The sequence below is a fragment of the Epinephelus moara genome, chromosome 11 (genome assembly GCF_006386435.1).
Source record: "Epinephelus moara isolate mb chromosome 11, YSFRI_EMoa_1.0, whole genome shotgun sequence".
Lineage (NCBI taxonomy): Eukaryota > Metazoa > Chordata > Actinopteri > Perciformes > Serranidae > Epinephelus > Epinephelus moara.
In genome coordinates, this window is record NC_065516.1 from 20724821 (window position 1) to 20739299 (window position 14479).

A 14479-nucleotide genomic window follows, 5' to 3' on the forward strand; every position below is an offset into this window, starting at 1 on the left:
TTTCTATTTTTTACCCTTCAGTGACTCCGTCAGACTAAAAGCAACCTTTGATTGAAGATAGTAACATAATTTAAAAAATATAGTTTAACTCAAATTGCCATAAAAAGCAACCGTATATTAAATCTAATGAAATAAAGTAGAAAAAATGGTATGCACAGTAATATTATCGTGCTTTGCTGTAAGAATACATCTTTGCAAGAGATTCATGTGGCTACAACCGCACCAAAATCACGTGTCAGTGTCAAAACTGCACTGAATCCATAATCACGACGAGACCATCCTGCAAAAACACCTTAATTGAGACAAAGGGGAATGCAAAGGTAACAGTTCATACATATTTAATTGCGTTGTAAATCTACCGCAGCTTCATTTAAAAAACAGCACCTGCTTTTCTTTATCAGGCAGCATCATCTGTTGAACATTAGACTCGTCTATACACCAGCAATTGCACGTGTAACAGGAGCAGTGGGCCCAATTTAAGGTGTTTAATTTCACAGCCTAAGGGCAACACTGGTTGACACATTTATAAAAGGTAGTTTTAAAGGTTTTTAATAGTTTTGTACAACAGTTGAAGCGAATGAAAGAATAACATAGCGATTACTTAATTAATTACAACTAATTAAGGACCATGACTGATTCACTTAGTGGTAAGGGACAGGGAGTGGAGATTCAGTGTCCCGGCCTCTCACAGTGGGCTCCCACGAGCTCTGCGGACATTACTTTGCATTCACTGCCATCTGCTGGAATATGAGAGGCTGACACCCAAAGCACGATGCATTTAAATACAGTGGGGAATACGGGAATTGTTTTAAAGCATAGTAAATACAACGAGATGAATTGCTCTCGCATTTTACTCGCAGCACGCCTCATACACATGTGTTGCTTTAGCTCTGGAGCAAAACAGCTGCATCTCTCTATCAATTTATATGTTTTCTATAAACGTGTAGGGCTATTTCCTGACGCGTAAAAGACAAAAACTGAGATTTGCGAGCATCCCTAAAAGCGCCGCAGGCTCTCGAGCGCTGCTGATGCGGATGTTGCATCTGCTGAGTTGAATCACAAAGGAAAGCAGTTGTTTCCGAAAAGTTTGACCTCGGCTTTGAAGATGTCGCACACTGACAAGCACAATCAAGACAGCACCACACTGGCGGTGCTGGTAGCAGTTGGCTTGGCACTTGTGACTATTCTCAGTGTGTGGAAGCTAAAACAGTTCAAATATAGACTTATAAATGAAACTGGAGGTGCAATGTTTTATGGTAAGTGACGTTAGCTGAGAGCCAATTCAGAGCATCGAGTACGGAAGCCGTTATTATACAACACTTCCTGAACTCACAGTTGTAATAAAATACCAAAATGGTGATAAAACAAAGCCAATTTTTAGCCACATGTGGTCGAATTTGACACCTTAATAGGAATATATCGGCTACATCATTTAATTTTGCTTCATTCACCATTTTCTTGTTGGCAAAACAGAGTTTAAAATTGTTTATTACTGACACAACAGCCACTAGCATGTGATGTGATGTGTGTGTGATGTAAATTCACAGGCTAAACAAATTAAGAATGAGGACATTTTAAAGGCACAATACAACACTGACTTTTATGGGGGTGGTTGTTTGGTTCAGTGGTGATACATGACTCTAATATATAATTTGCACAGGGTTTTACAATTTTGAATGCTTTTAAATGTATTTTGAAAGACCCAGAGACAAAATTGTTGGGGCATCTGTGCTTTAAATGATATTTTGGATAAGTGGCTTGTACACCACAATGTTCCTTGGGGTATTATATATTGTAGTACTTTCTTCTCTATTTTGTGTCTGTGTATAATCACTTTGTCTTGTGCTGCTGCCTATCTTGGCCAGGACTCCTTTGATTTTTTATTTTTTTTGGGACCTATCCGGGTTTAAAGGTCCAGTGTGTAGGATTTAGGGAGATATATTGGTGGAATTGGAATGTAAAATAATAAACATGTTGTCTTTTATCACCTGAAAACAAGAATTGTTGTGTTTTCGTTACCTTGGAACGAGGCATTTATATTGACATACCCGGCACAGACAAATCAAAGACTTGCTCTAGATAGGGCCATTCATGTTTTTGCATTGGCCACTGTGGTTAGCAGCCTCTCTGCAACAAGCATCGTTGTAAAAACACTGATTTGTTAACACAAAACTGCTTCATTCAGGAGTTTTACTAGTTTAAATCACCGGGTCTGTTTGTCTTGGAAAGAAGGAGACCTCTGCGCATGATTCGGCTCCTGGTATAAACATCCCAAGTGTCTGGATTATGTTATGTTATCAGAGAAAAAAGGTCCCTCTGTGACAAGCCAAATAACATCGGAGAAACTGATTTGTAATGTGAAACTGCTTATTCCTGTTTTAAACGATTTTAACGACCAGGTTAGTTTGTTTTGGAGAGGAGACCACTGAACACATTAGGACTCTAACTTGGAGATGTTTCAGCTAGTTGCAATCTGCAATCCTCACAGCTAGATGCCACTAAATCCTCTTAAATCATACACACTGCTCCTTTAAATGAAGGTTAAATTAAAATTAAATTGGCGCTGGTCTCAACCTTTTAATCTAAGCTACCATTACACCTAGTAGGGTGTAATACATGCCAGGTAGCTCCAGATAGCACCAGCAAGTAGTATACTAGATTCATGCATTATGTATGTAGTTTGTGGTTTCACTACTGTTTCATCACTACTGCAACATGTAATGTAAATCATGTTCCTATATGTGCTACATTTGTGTCCCTATTATGGGCTTCTTGTCTTTTAATCTTCCATACCACTGTTTTATGCATTACAGTAGCTGCATAATGATTTATGCACTTCAGGAATATTTCTGTATTTGCCAGTTTTTTCCACAACAGCAGTTTTGTCTTTCTTTTTGTATTCTCCTGCAGGCTTGCTTGTGGGTTTAACAGTGAGATTCTTGTCATTTGACTGGGGCGAACATATGGACAACATGGAGACCGTGTGCAGCTGTGGTGCTCTTAACAACACTCCTCGCTTCTTGACAGTGAACATCACATCACACGTTCACTGTTTCAGACACGTTGGGAGAGTCAGCCAGCGATGCCCACCGGTCTCAACCCCTCACGTGGTAACTATGGCAATTTGATTTGACCTGCACTTCAAATACATGTTACAAAAGTGAATTATTTATGTGGGTAGCTGCAGGTTGTGACACAACATAGCCCCTAATGGAAAGTGAAACAACTTGTCTCAATAAAACATTTGTTTTAAAAAGCTACATAGTCAATATTGCAGTGGGAACACGTGAAAACAAACTGCTCAGTACAGGATGCTTTCTTTTCCTCTGATGTAGTTTTATTTTGTCTGAAATAACATTTTCTTTCTCATTGTCTCTCCTTTGATCACATCTATATTTCGTCCCTGGTGTATGCTGGGTATTTACATCAGAACAGTCTCCTCTAATGGTGCTCAGTTATTGGTTTTCCTCTAAATTACTTGCATGGTCTGTTTGTTATTAGGGCAGCAAGAGAGTGGTGGAACAGAGAGAAACAGGGCAAGAGAGCAATTTAACCTATATTAAGGATTTATTAAGGAACAGATAGGGGAGATTACATTTTCAGGTGTGCGGTGCAGACAAGGGGGAATTAGGAGACGGCTGAACACAGAAACCAATAAACAGACTAGATACATAGACTCTAGCAGAGTAGATAAAGCAACACAAAGGGTCTGATCAATGAACAAAAAAGGCCCTCTGCTAACATTTTCTGAGAAGCATGTTCCTGCCAAAAACTGGGAACATAAACAGTGTGAATACAATTACAAAACCTAGTTTATTTCTTCTTGAAATTTGGGCTCCTCTCAAGACATTTGACTAGTTGTGTGTTTACATGCAGAGTTCCCATAATGAGATACTCTTGCAAGGGAGATTGGTGCCGGATTGCTCTGCACTGCAGGAGAGATGTGAGATAGTTAATCTCAAAAGGCACTGCAGCTTTTTTTCCTCTGCAATAGAGATGGCCATCTCAACCTGTGACACAGAACACGGTAATGGATGTGAATGTCCACCATCTGTTATAAAGTGGAGGGAACTATGATACTGTGAACAAATATTCCATATCACATAAGGCTATGCATATTGTATATCAACAACGCCGCCTTAATGTAGCAGTAATGCACGGCTGCTTATGATTTGATGCTGAGAGTTTAATTAGCTGCTGACTCAAACAGAGGTTTGGTCAGGGCAGATGTTGTTGCAATTTATATTTCACAATTAAGAGATCTAGTGTCATTTCGTTTATGTGAGAAGCATAATGTTGGACCTCTATTTTATCTTACACTTATATAAAACAGTATACTTAACATACAATAAAACATCCAGTCGAAAACACTTACTGTTATTAATACTGAAGGTCTTTTTTTGCAACTGCATATAAGGATTGTTTATCAAAGTACAGTATATTTATGTTATGTTTTTGTCTTTGAGGTAGAACTGGACCTTAAAGCTGAGGTAGACAGTTTAATTTTGGCGTCACCAGGCAAAAATCCCATAATGAACTTTGAGCTCATTGTAACTGAAGTGGTCTTAGAGAAAACTAGACTTCTGCACCTCCTCTTGGCTCCTTTTTCAGGCTTTAGAAAATCTAGATTCTGACAGGGGACTTTGGCAAATCACAGGTCTTTTCAGGGAGAGGGCGTTCCTGTTGGCTGTTCTACAAATGCAGATGCGCGTGCACGTCCCTTCGGTGAAAGCTGGATTCAGTAGCAAAGAATCTTACAGTTAAAGGTACACTGTAAAGCAACCCAAAACAAGAAGATGGATTTCTTAAAAACAGAGTCTTAAAAAGAGTCTGGCATTAAATGCAATAAAACAAATGCCACTATCTTTGAAGTGTTTTAGACCTGAACGCAAATGTTGCTAATAGCTTAGCCTTTTCTTACCTGGAGCCAAAGGCACACAATTGCAGATTCAAGTTTATGTTTATGTAGCAAACATTAGCTGGAGTCTCAAATCACAGTGTGTTCTCCGCCTCACTCTCCGCCGCTACAGACCACCTTGCCGGGAGGAGAGCAGGCAGCAGCTCCAGAGAAGTTCCCCCAGTTATTGGTCGCAACAACCTAAATCCAGCCAGCGCAAACTCCAGCCTGACTCTCAGTGGGATCAGCAAACTTTCTGTTGCTGCTGTTACACAAGATAAAGTGTTTGCACTGGCCTTATTAGAGACGCTTCAGCTGATGACTGAAGGTACACATCTGGAGCTGCTGCCCACTTTCCTCCCAGTAAGGCAGTCCACAGCGGTGGGGAGTGAGGTGGAGGGGCGGTGGGGTGTCAAGCTGACTAATTCATGTCTTGTCTGTGGTTTGATAAACAGAGAGAGAGTGGGACAAGGAAGGGCTGAGTGGATATGGATTACTGTATGAAGCGTGTGCTTATGCCTGTGGTCGTCTGGTAGGAGGGGCTTAGGACAGAGAGAGGACAGCTGTAGGAGGAAGGAGTATTTTCCAATCCTGCAGGATTTTTCTTTTGCCTTTTCTCAGATCTCTGCCTGCCCCAGCTTTAAGCCAGAGGGCTGCAAACTCCTTGCAGCAACTATTTGTTAGAAAGGAAATAAGTCCGAGACTCTAATATCACTAAGTGGAAGGGCCTAAGCCTTGATATGGGCTTCTGGTTGTCATCAGTATTATTACTGTTTTCTTGCACGCTCTCGTACTTCGGCAGTGCTATCAGGGAGATTTGTCATATCAAAGAAACCAGCCAATGAGCCGGAGATTCAGCCACACGATGGCGAACAAGCACGAGAGGATATGGGGTGAGCGTATTTGAAATTGTATTTATTAATCTCGCAGAGATATTTCAACCCTAGAGAAAGGGAGTAAGTGAACCATGAACCTCGCAAATCATCCAGGCCAAGTGTAACCCTTCAGTAATGGCTTGGACTCTTTGGCCCCTTTGAATGCTGGGGTCTCATTAGCAAACCAGCAGAGGCTACCACAAAGGCCATTACATCGGTCAGACCATTCTGTGTAGCCTTCACGCCATTAAGCCTGATTCATATGGGGACCTAGCAGGGAGAGATAAGAATTTCATTGCATTACTGGGTCCATTATGTGCCACTGGGGAGTAAAGCATTAAAGTTTGTGGTCTGATTAAATTTAGTGCTGCTCAGCTGAAGAGGCAATTAGTGTGTACAACACACCTCCATCCTGGACTCTGTGGTGCAGGTGGCCCTTAGAATAAAACCACTAGCACATGCATAATTTATTGATTACAGTATCTGTATTATTCTCTGTTATGCCATTTTGTATTTGTCATGCACAGCCTGCACAGATGAAGAAATACATATATATTGTGCTGGGTGGGTAATTGCAGCTGCAAAAAAGTAATTTATATTGAGCCGCGTGATAGGAGCAGAAAGATGGGAGCAATTTGTAGCTCTGGCAACCATTTCAAGTATGAATTACTGAGAAAGCATGGAAGCTCTCCAAACTCTATAGGTGGCTTTCCAGCATTGGAAATCACAATTAAAGGAATATATCCATACATACATCTGTGAGTGTTCACCAAAATGCAGTGTGTTCTGGAAAAAGACAGACAGAAGCATGCCAATATTCATTTGCCCAAATATTCATGCTAATCAAGCTGCTTCAACATTTTGTCTGTTCTTATAAGGCAAAATTTCAAATGGTCTGTGAGCACAGTCCTATTACAGCAAGAATCATCACCACCACATCTCTGGAATTTAATTGAACTGGAATTTAATTTTGAGCAATGTAATGAGACCTTGTGGGCTGCAGGAAACAGGGAAAAGTAGCATTATTTTGATCTGAATTGAATATCACTGCCGTTTGATCCTCCCAATGTACCCACAATAGACATAAAAAGGATTCAAGGATGAAGGACATGAAAGGCTACCTATCTGAGCGGCTTGTATTGCATCATATTGGCTGGGATGAAAAACAGAGAGAGAACGTGTACGGTATATTAAAAAATACCCTGCACTGTGTGTTACTGTTTATGTTGAAGGTAATGTAGGTTGTTGTGATCAGCAGCTGGGATTCTGTTTTATGTTAATCTGCCTATTGTCTCAACACGTGCGGCGATACGGACGGTCCCTGCTTATTCCCATTGTAATGAATGCTGGGGAGCCTCTATGGTGAACACTGACACAGCTAGTTAGACTTCTCACTTTGTATTATGCTTTGCTTTAATCAGCTGAGAAAGTCTGAGTCAGGGCGCTTGGACAGAATGCTAATGCAGTACACAGTAATTATATTATAGGGGGCTCTAAGGTGATCTAATGCCCCATCTAGTGGCCTTACTGAAGGCTCTAAGTTTGCTGTTTGAAAGAATTTCCTAACATAGCATTTAAACAATCAGTAACGTGGTTAATGTGCAAAGTGATGGTTTTTCTAGACAGTTAGGAACATACCTAACTCTGTGCAGTGGCACCTACAATGCTTACAACTGCAATTGTCATGTGTGGGAACAATAAAAAAAAAAATATGCCTGGAGTGCCACACTTTTTCCTGTTAACAATATGCTAGAGAGGACAGAAAAGGTTGTCGTGGTACCTGGAGACTATTGTGACATTGGGATTCAAACAAGAAAAAAAAACCTGTCGCCTGTCTGCCAAAACAGAGCTGCCGAAGTGAACGATGTGTGTGTAATATCTGTCTGTCAGCCAGTCACATTCAGTAAACGGAGTCCCTGCGCTCCCCACGGAGCCCTGTCAGTCACCAACACAACAGCTCTGTCTCTTACAGGAGACCTTTGATCCCAAGGTCCTTTTCAATCTGTTCCTGCCACCCATCATCTTCCATGGAGCTTACACCCTTAATCAGGTGAGTCTGGCGTCCTGACATGCCTCCAAGCACGGGGAAAAAGACATCATCAAAGGGCTTGCCTTATAGTTTGTGCAGCTGGAATTTGAGTAAATGTGTTGAATACTGTTGACCTGTTTGTTTGATGTTACTAATTGGTGTTCATTTTCATTTCTGTTCTAGAGGCGATTCATTGAGAGTCTTGGATCCGTTGTGACCTTTGCATTTTTGGGTACTATAATCAGCTGTTTGATCATAGGGTAAGCATTTTTCCTGTTCACTCACACAAATGCACACATCAAAAAACACAACACACAAACTTAAGATGCAAAGAGGTGAGAGAATAGGTGAGGCACTGGAGAACAGTGGCTTTTCATGTAGTTGCACTGTGCTTAATCTGAGCCTTTGAGTCATGGACGGAACAATCAAATCCTGGATTAATTTTCACTGCTCCTCGTGTTAACACAGTCCTTTAACCTTTATCAAGATGGACACAGGCAGTTAGTGTCTGACACTGAGGAATATCAGATGGTACAAACTGGAAGTCTATAAAATGTAATCATATGCACAACTATTTTGAGAATCAATTAATTGCTTCAGTCATTTTTCAAGCAGTAATGTCCAACTGGTTGCTGGTTCCACCTTTTTTAAAATATTTTTACAGCTTTTGCCTTTATTAGACAGGACAGATTTAAGTGTGAAAGGGGAAGAGAGAGGGAATGACATGCAGCAAAGCGCCACAGGCTGGAACTGAACCCTCGGCCGCTGTGGCAAGATGCCCCCGTGCATGTGGTACCCCCTCTAACCACTGTCACTTATGATAGTAAGTGAAGAGTCATTGGGTTTTGGACTGTTGGTGGGACAAAAAAAGCTAGTTGAAAATGTCACTTTGAGCTCTAGGAAATTGTGATCAGCATTTTTTGTCATTTTATAGAGTAAACAATCAATGATTTAAATGTGAAAATAACTAGCACTAGATTAATTTCTAATAAAATTAGTTGTCAGTTGCAGCCTTGTACCATTTGTAAATTCATCTGCTGTGTCCCAGCTTCCTACAATAGATAGTAATTATCATAGTCGAATTCTCTTGCAGTTCGTACACAGCGCACAAAACAATGTCATTTACTGTTTTTACTCAGACTGCTTTTACAAAGATTTAATGAACGTCTTTCGGGAGCTGTGTCATCGCTTCTGCAATTAACTGAGATTGTTTGCAGCTGCGAGTGGCTTCTCTGTTTGCTCGGTGCGTTGCATGGTGGTACAATGGGCCTTTGTCATAGCAGGAAAAGCACAGGTGTAACTAATGACATTAATTACTGCTCTGTTTCAAGTGTCCCAGTGAGCTGTGACTGTGAGCCAGCACGCACAATAGAAAAGCCCCGGTGCTGAGTGATGTACATGAAATAGAGCCATCATTATTAATGACAATGCTTTTTTTTTACTATCATAAGTCAAAATGTTTGCTATGAACACTTTAGTGTACATCAACAGAAGGCTTACAATGATCAAATGATCAATGTCTGATTGGCTTTAGTGCGTAGCATGGAGCTGAGTTGCTGTTCTGACCTCACAACACTAGATGGCACTCTCAGACTTTGAAGTGAAACTTTGCAAATCAGTTGTTTCTGATGCTCACAAAGATGGTGTGAAAACCTCATAAGTCCAGTTGTTTTCCTGCTATAGCTGCAGGATCCTCTGCGATTCAAAAAAAGAACATCCCCTGATTTTATGAAGACCTTTCAAAGGATCATATTTATGTTATTATATTGTTTTTTCCCCCTGATATTTTTGAGACATGGGTTTTTTTGGGCAAAAAAAAAAAAAGGTTGTTTTCCCTCAGTGGCCACTTTATTAGGCACACCTGCCATCCAATTCAATGCCCTGACTGTCATAGAGGTGTTTAATAAATGATATGTTTTATCACTGAGGTCAGAGTTAATGACAGTGTTGTACTAGGCTGCTTCATATCGAGAGATGTTTCTAATATTCTGCCCGCCTCATGTATGTAAGTGGGAAGGACACAAAATTAGAAACACCACTCAGTGTAATGCAGTCCAGCGCAATGCCACCTTTAATTATGACCATAGTAATGAACATATACTTGAATTCACACATTTCTGACATTGTCACCAGAGGCTTTAAGTGTGCAGTGATTAGTTGATTAAACAATTAGTTGTCAACTGGTAAGGTAGTCGCCAGCTACTTTGAGAATCTTTTATTCAGGTGAGTATTTTTTTCTCAGATTCTAGCTTTTGAAATGTGAATATTGTGTGTGTTTTGTTTTTGTTTTTTTACCTCCCAGACAGTGAACTGAACGTCTTTGATTTGTGGACAAAGCAAGACATTTGAGGACGCCATCTTTGGCTTTAGGAAACACTGATTTATATTTTTTGCTACTGTATAGACCAAACAACTGACCAATAAATCGAGGATATAATTGACAACAAATTAAAAATAAAATTAATCATTACAGCCTTAATGAGCTTTGTAAAGATAGAGGTTATGGTAGTGCTGTTGCATTTGGTTGCATTATCTTGTCCAGATGAATGTGTTGCTTTCTTTTTGCCGTTATAAAAAAATATAATGTCAATATTTTTTCATATTATGACACTCATAGAGCTACTACTGGTTTTAAGAGTTCCCTAGTGTGCTTGTTGTTTATGCATGTCATTATTCCCACTGTCATGCATGTTGGCAACTGATTCACAATGTTTTATATGCAATAGAAAAGTTCATGGCCCGTAGATATTTAAAGCTTACGTGCTTCTGCAACCTGCTGAAACCCAGTGTAAAAGATCCCGTCTTTCCTCGCCGCCCTCCCTTCTTCCACACATTGCTTCTTCCCCGGGAACACCCTTTGTCAAACTCTCCGCAGCTCCCCCTGGGAAGCAGGGCACGGTTTGACATGTTGGGTCACGTGCACATTCTTTGATGCTGAGGCCCAAGACCTGACCAATCCTGTTGCTTGTTAGTGAGTCTGCCGTATCCTATGGGGAAAAGACAGTCTCATGGGAGCGAGGGAGCCTTAATGACTCAACTGCCCAAGCACATCCACTGCCTGCCTTTCTCTGTCTGTGTCTGCCTGTCTCGCTCTCTTTTACTGCCTCTGTGTCCCCCTCACACACACACACACACACACACACACACACACACACACACACACACACACACACACACGTCATTACCATAACTTCAAATCTCCCTTAAAGATACATGCAAAAGACAGCTTAGTTGCCTGACCTGAGGGCAGTACTTTAAATCCCGGCCTTGGGGACAGGTCGTGTGCCGTCACCATGGTAACAGAGGTTTGCCAGTGGACAGAAAGGTTCCCCAGAGGACAAGCTGGCATACTGATTATTATGGGATGCTTCACAGTAACAGGATTAGTTCTTAACACACATCATTTACCAGTCGAGAGCTGGATTGGGGCGTTGAATGCAAAATGGACACGTTAGCAAGTTTTTGCTCATAGTGTTGTATTTTTATAACGGAGAGCATACAGTGGTGCATTCTGGGACAGTTAGATTTAGATTTGTTTTATTGCCAGGCCCTAGAGCTGATAAAAATACTGCTTCTGGTTTATTTCTGTCACAATGCCCTTCACTCTCCTCGTGGTTTTTAGTCTTTCGGGGGATTCTGCACTCACACAAACACACACACTCATAATTCTGGTGCCCTTTTATTATATCTGAGTCTTTATAATACTGGCATAAAATGGACGGGAGGGCTGAAGATGGATGGGGGCTGAGATAAGCTGTCTAACAAGAGTATTTGTCATGTGTATGGATGCATTATGCAGGTTGGTGTAGGACGGGAAAGAAGGGCCATGTCGATCTATACGCACACACATATAAAAATGTGGTTAAATTTAATTTTACCCAGTGTGGTCGCACCCGCACTTAGCAGCCGCTGCTTGGAAACGGGTCAACTCACCTGCTGGCAGCATCTGGCCCCATTACCCACACTACTCTGGGGGAAGCCCTGCTGCGGTTAGAGTGATGACTGATAGGCCTGCTCTGGCTGGTGCTCCCTGATGACCTCGCCGCGTGTCCTTCTGTCTGTTTGTCCCAGGGCCTGCGTCTACGGCTTCACCAGACTGATGGTGCTGTTGGGCCAGGCAGCAGATGGAGACTTCTTCCTCACCGATTGCCTCCTGTTTGGTGCCATTATGTCAGCCACTGACCCAGGTAGCTGGCCTCATACAGTAACTCTCATACTTTTAATGGCAATGTTGATTTTTTTTGGTTGTGTGGCTTTACAACAGTGTTTCTAATATGGGGGGATGGGGGTACTCTGGAGTACTGTAGAGGGTATAAAAACGATCAGTCATGCACAATTCCATAAAATAATGATACTATGATTAGGGATGGAAATTCACAAGGTTTAATTGATATCAAAGCCATTTTGAATTCTGCTTATTTGTCCAATTCTTTACAGATTCCCTTGATTCCTGATTAATTTTCAAAAAAAACTGACACAAACTGCTTTATTATTTATCGGTCTGAATACAGAGAAGCAACAGAGCAGGAAGAAAGGCATGACTGTTTAACTGCTGTGTAATTTGGAACGGTTCTCAACTGGACGGTCGAAATCCCGCTAAGCTTGCCCGCATGGCGATAATGTTATAACACAGGCGACAGACGTGCTGCTCAGTTGGGAAGCAGTGTCATAAGATGTTTCAGCATATAGCTGGACATTTCCACTCTTACTTGAAATGATCATTTTATTGACATTACAAGCAGCTCTGTTGTCATCTTTTGTTGTGAAATGACACTTTGGACCATTTCCTCTTCTCTGCAATGTCTCCATCTTGGTGCAGGTTTGCAGTGTAGATGCATGAGTTTGACATCACTGTTTTGCAGTGCAACTATAGCAGCATTGATAAAAAGAACTGAGACATACGATTCTGATGGATTGACAGTTCTGAAACAGTTCCCATCCCTAACTATAATAAGTTCAATTCAGTATTACTGTTTTCAATGCAGTTGTTAACTGCCATAAACTGTCAACTTATATAGGCTTTTTTTCAAACCAAAATGTTTTACACTGCTCAGGGGGCTAAAAAATATTTCAAAGGGGGATACATCACATCATTAAAAAAAGTTTGAGAACCACTGCTTTAAAACACATGCAAAAAAATATATTCTCAGGGATGTTTGGCACTCGCTCGCAGTAAGTATGTAACAGACACATCACAGGGATCTGCCTGAGGTAAACACATACAAATGAGTTAAAGAAAAAAAACACCATGTCAAAAAAAATATCAAAGACGCAGAACGTGCGAAGACTGCTCAAGCAACTGTGTGATTCTCATTTCTGCAGTGTCTGGGTTTTGATTTGGCGCTGCCGATTCATGCAGCTCTGCGGTATCAGAGAACATATGAGACAATATGTTTAAAAAGGTCAAACCTGGCTCACGCTGCTCTTTCACACCTCTCGGTAACCTCTTTCCTGTTGCACATGTGATGTAGTTAGGTGTAGATGTATGTGGGGTGGAGGCAAGCCACATAAAAAGTAGGACTTAACATTATAATGTTACTCCATTTGGACATCTATGTATCTCTACTACAGTAAACCCCCTCTTGCTTTATTTATAGCAATCCCTTTCTGCCTATGCACAGTAGATAACAGATAGCAGAGCCTTAATGCATGAACAAAGTCATAATGCCCTCTCAGTCAATGCAGCTGCTTTGAATTCGGCACACCTTGTTCCTAAGTGGAACCACAACATAATCTTTGTTCTTCAAGAGCAGTCAAGTGAGATGTCATAAGGCAGCCTGCGCCGCTGCGACAGTGGTAATGTTAATGTCCTCGTTTGGTAATGAATTATTTATACCAATAAGTGGTTGATCTGGGTGAGTGTCAAAGAGGAGCTGTAGATTATGGCACAGCTGTCACCCTGACTGACGTTATTTTCCCATGCCACGCTGTGCACATCCCCGCCGACCCCAGCGCCCTCGTCACTTTGATTAGAATCACACCATAATGCATCGATGGCCTAAACACCAAGACCCCTTGGCTTACTCCGTCTCGCGCCATCCAAATATAGCACCGGCTTTCTGATTTTTCTGAAAGGAAGCCATTAAAATGTCCCCGTCCATTTCTCCCCGTTTTATATTTGCATTCACAGGGCCAAAGCAGCAAAACACTCCAGAAATAGGCACAAACTTACTTTTAGACACACACACACACACACACACACACACACGCGCACACACACACACACACACACACACACATACCCACAGTGACTCTAAGGAACAATTTAGTGCTGAGGAGTAAGACTTCCCCCCCCCGCCATGTCATAACCCTTGTGTGACAGCGCTCTGGTTGTGCCGGTGACTCATTGTGTAAGTGCATCGATGTCACGTACTCCCTGAAATGATGGAGATCTTGAGAACACCGTGAAAGTCATCACAGGCCGGCAGCCAAGCTTTGAGTCGAATGGAAGCCCAATTTATTTGCCACTTTGCTCGCTCTGGACTATGGAATATAACAGAGATATTTGATAGCCCAGGTTCTCATTGCAGCTATAATGAATCTATGAAAGCTTCCTCTGAGAGCAGCAGATAGCGAGCAACGGCAGTCAGGCATATGGGGGTGCTGCCTGGGTAGTAGTGTTATTTCTCTATTCATTTGGATGCTGATTTAGGGCTGCAGCTGCCATTTAAGACACTA

The 14479-nt window shown here is 41.5% G+C and overlaps 1 protein-coding gene across 1 annotated transcript in view; it reads left to right on the forward strand.

Annotated features, from left to right (window-relative positions):
* Positions 1-1086: 1086 nt before the first annotated feature.
* LOC126398014 (sodium/hydrogen exchanger 9-like) overlaps positions 1087-14479 on the forward strand; it is a 98097-nt gene continuing 84704 nt past the window's right edge. Inside the window, exons 1-5 of the mRNA XM_050057177.1 lie at positions 1087-1256; positions 2911-3110; positions 7745-7822; positions 7985-8061; positions 11873-11988. Coding sequence (XP_049913134.1) covers positions 1106-1256; positions 2911-3110; positions 7745-7822; positions 7985-8061; positions 11873-11988 — 622 coding nt within the window. The 5' untranslated portion in view covers positions 1087-1105. The remainder of the gene's footprint in view (positions 1257-2910; positions 3111-7744; positions 7823-7984; positions 8062-11872; positions 11989-14479) is intronic.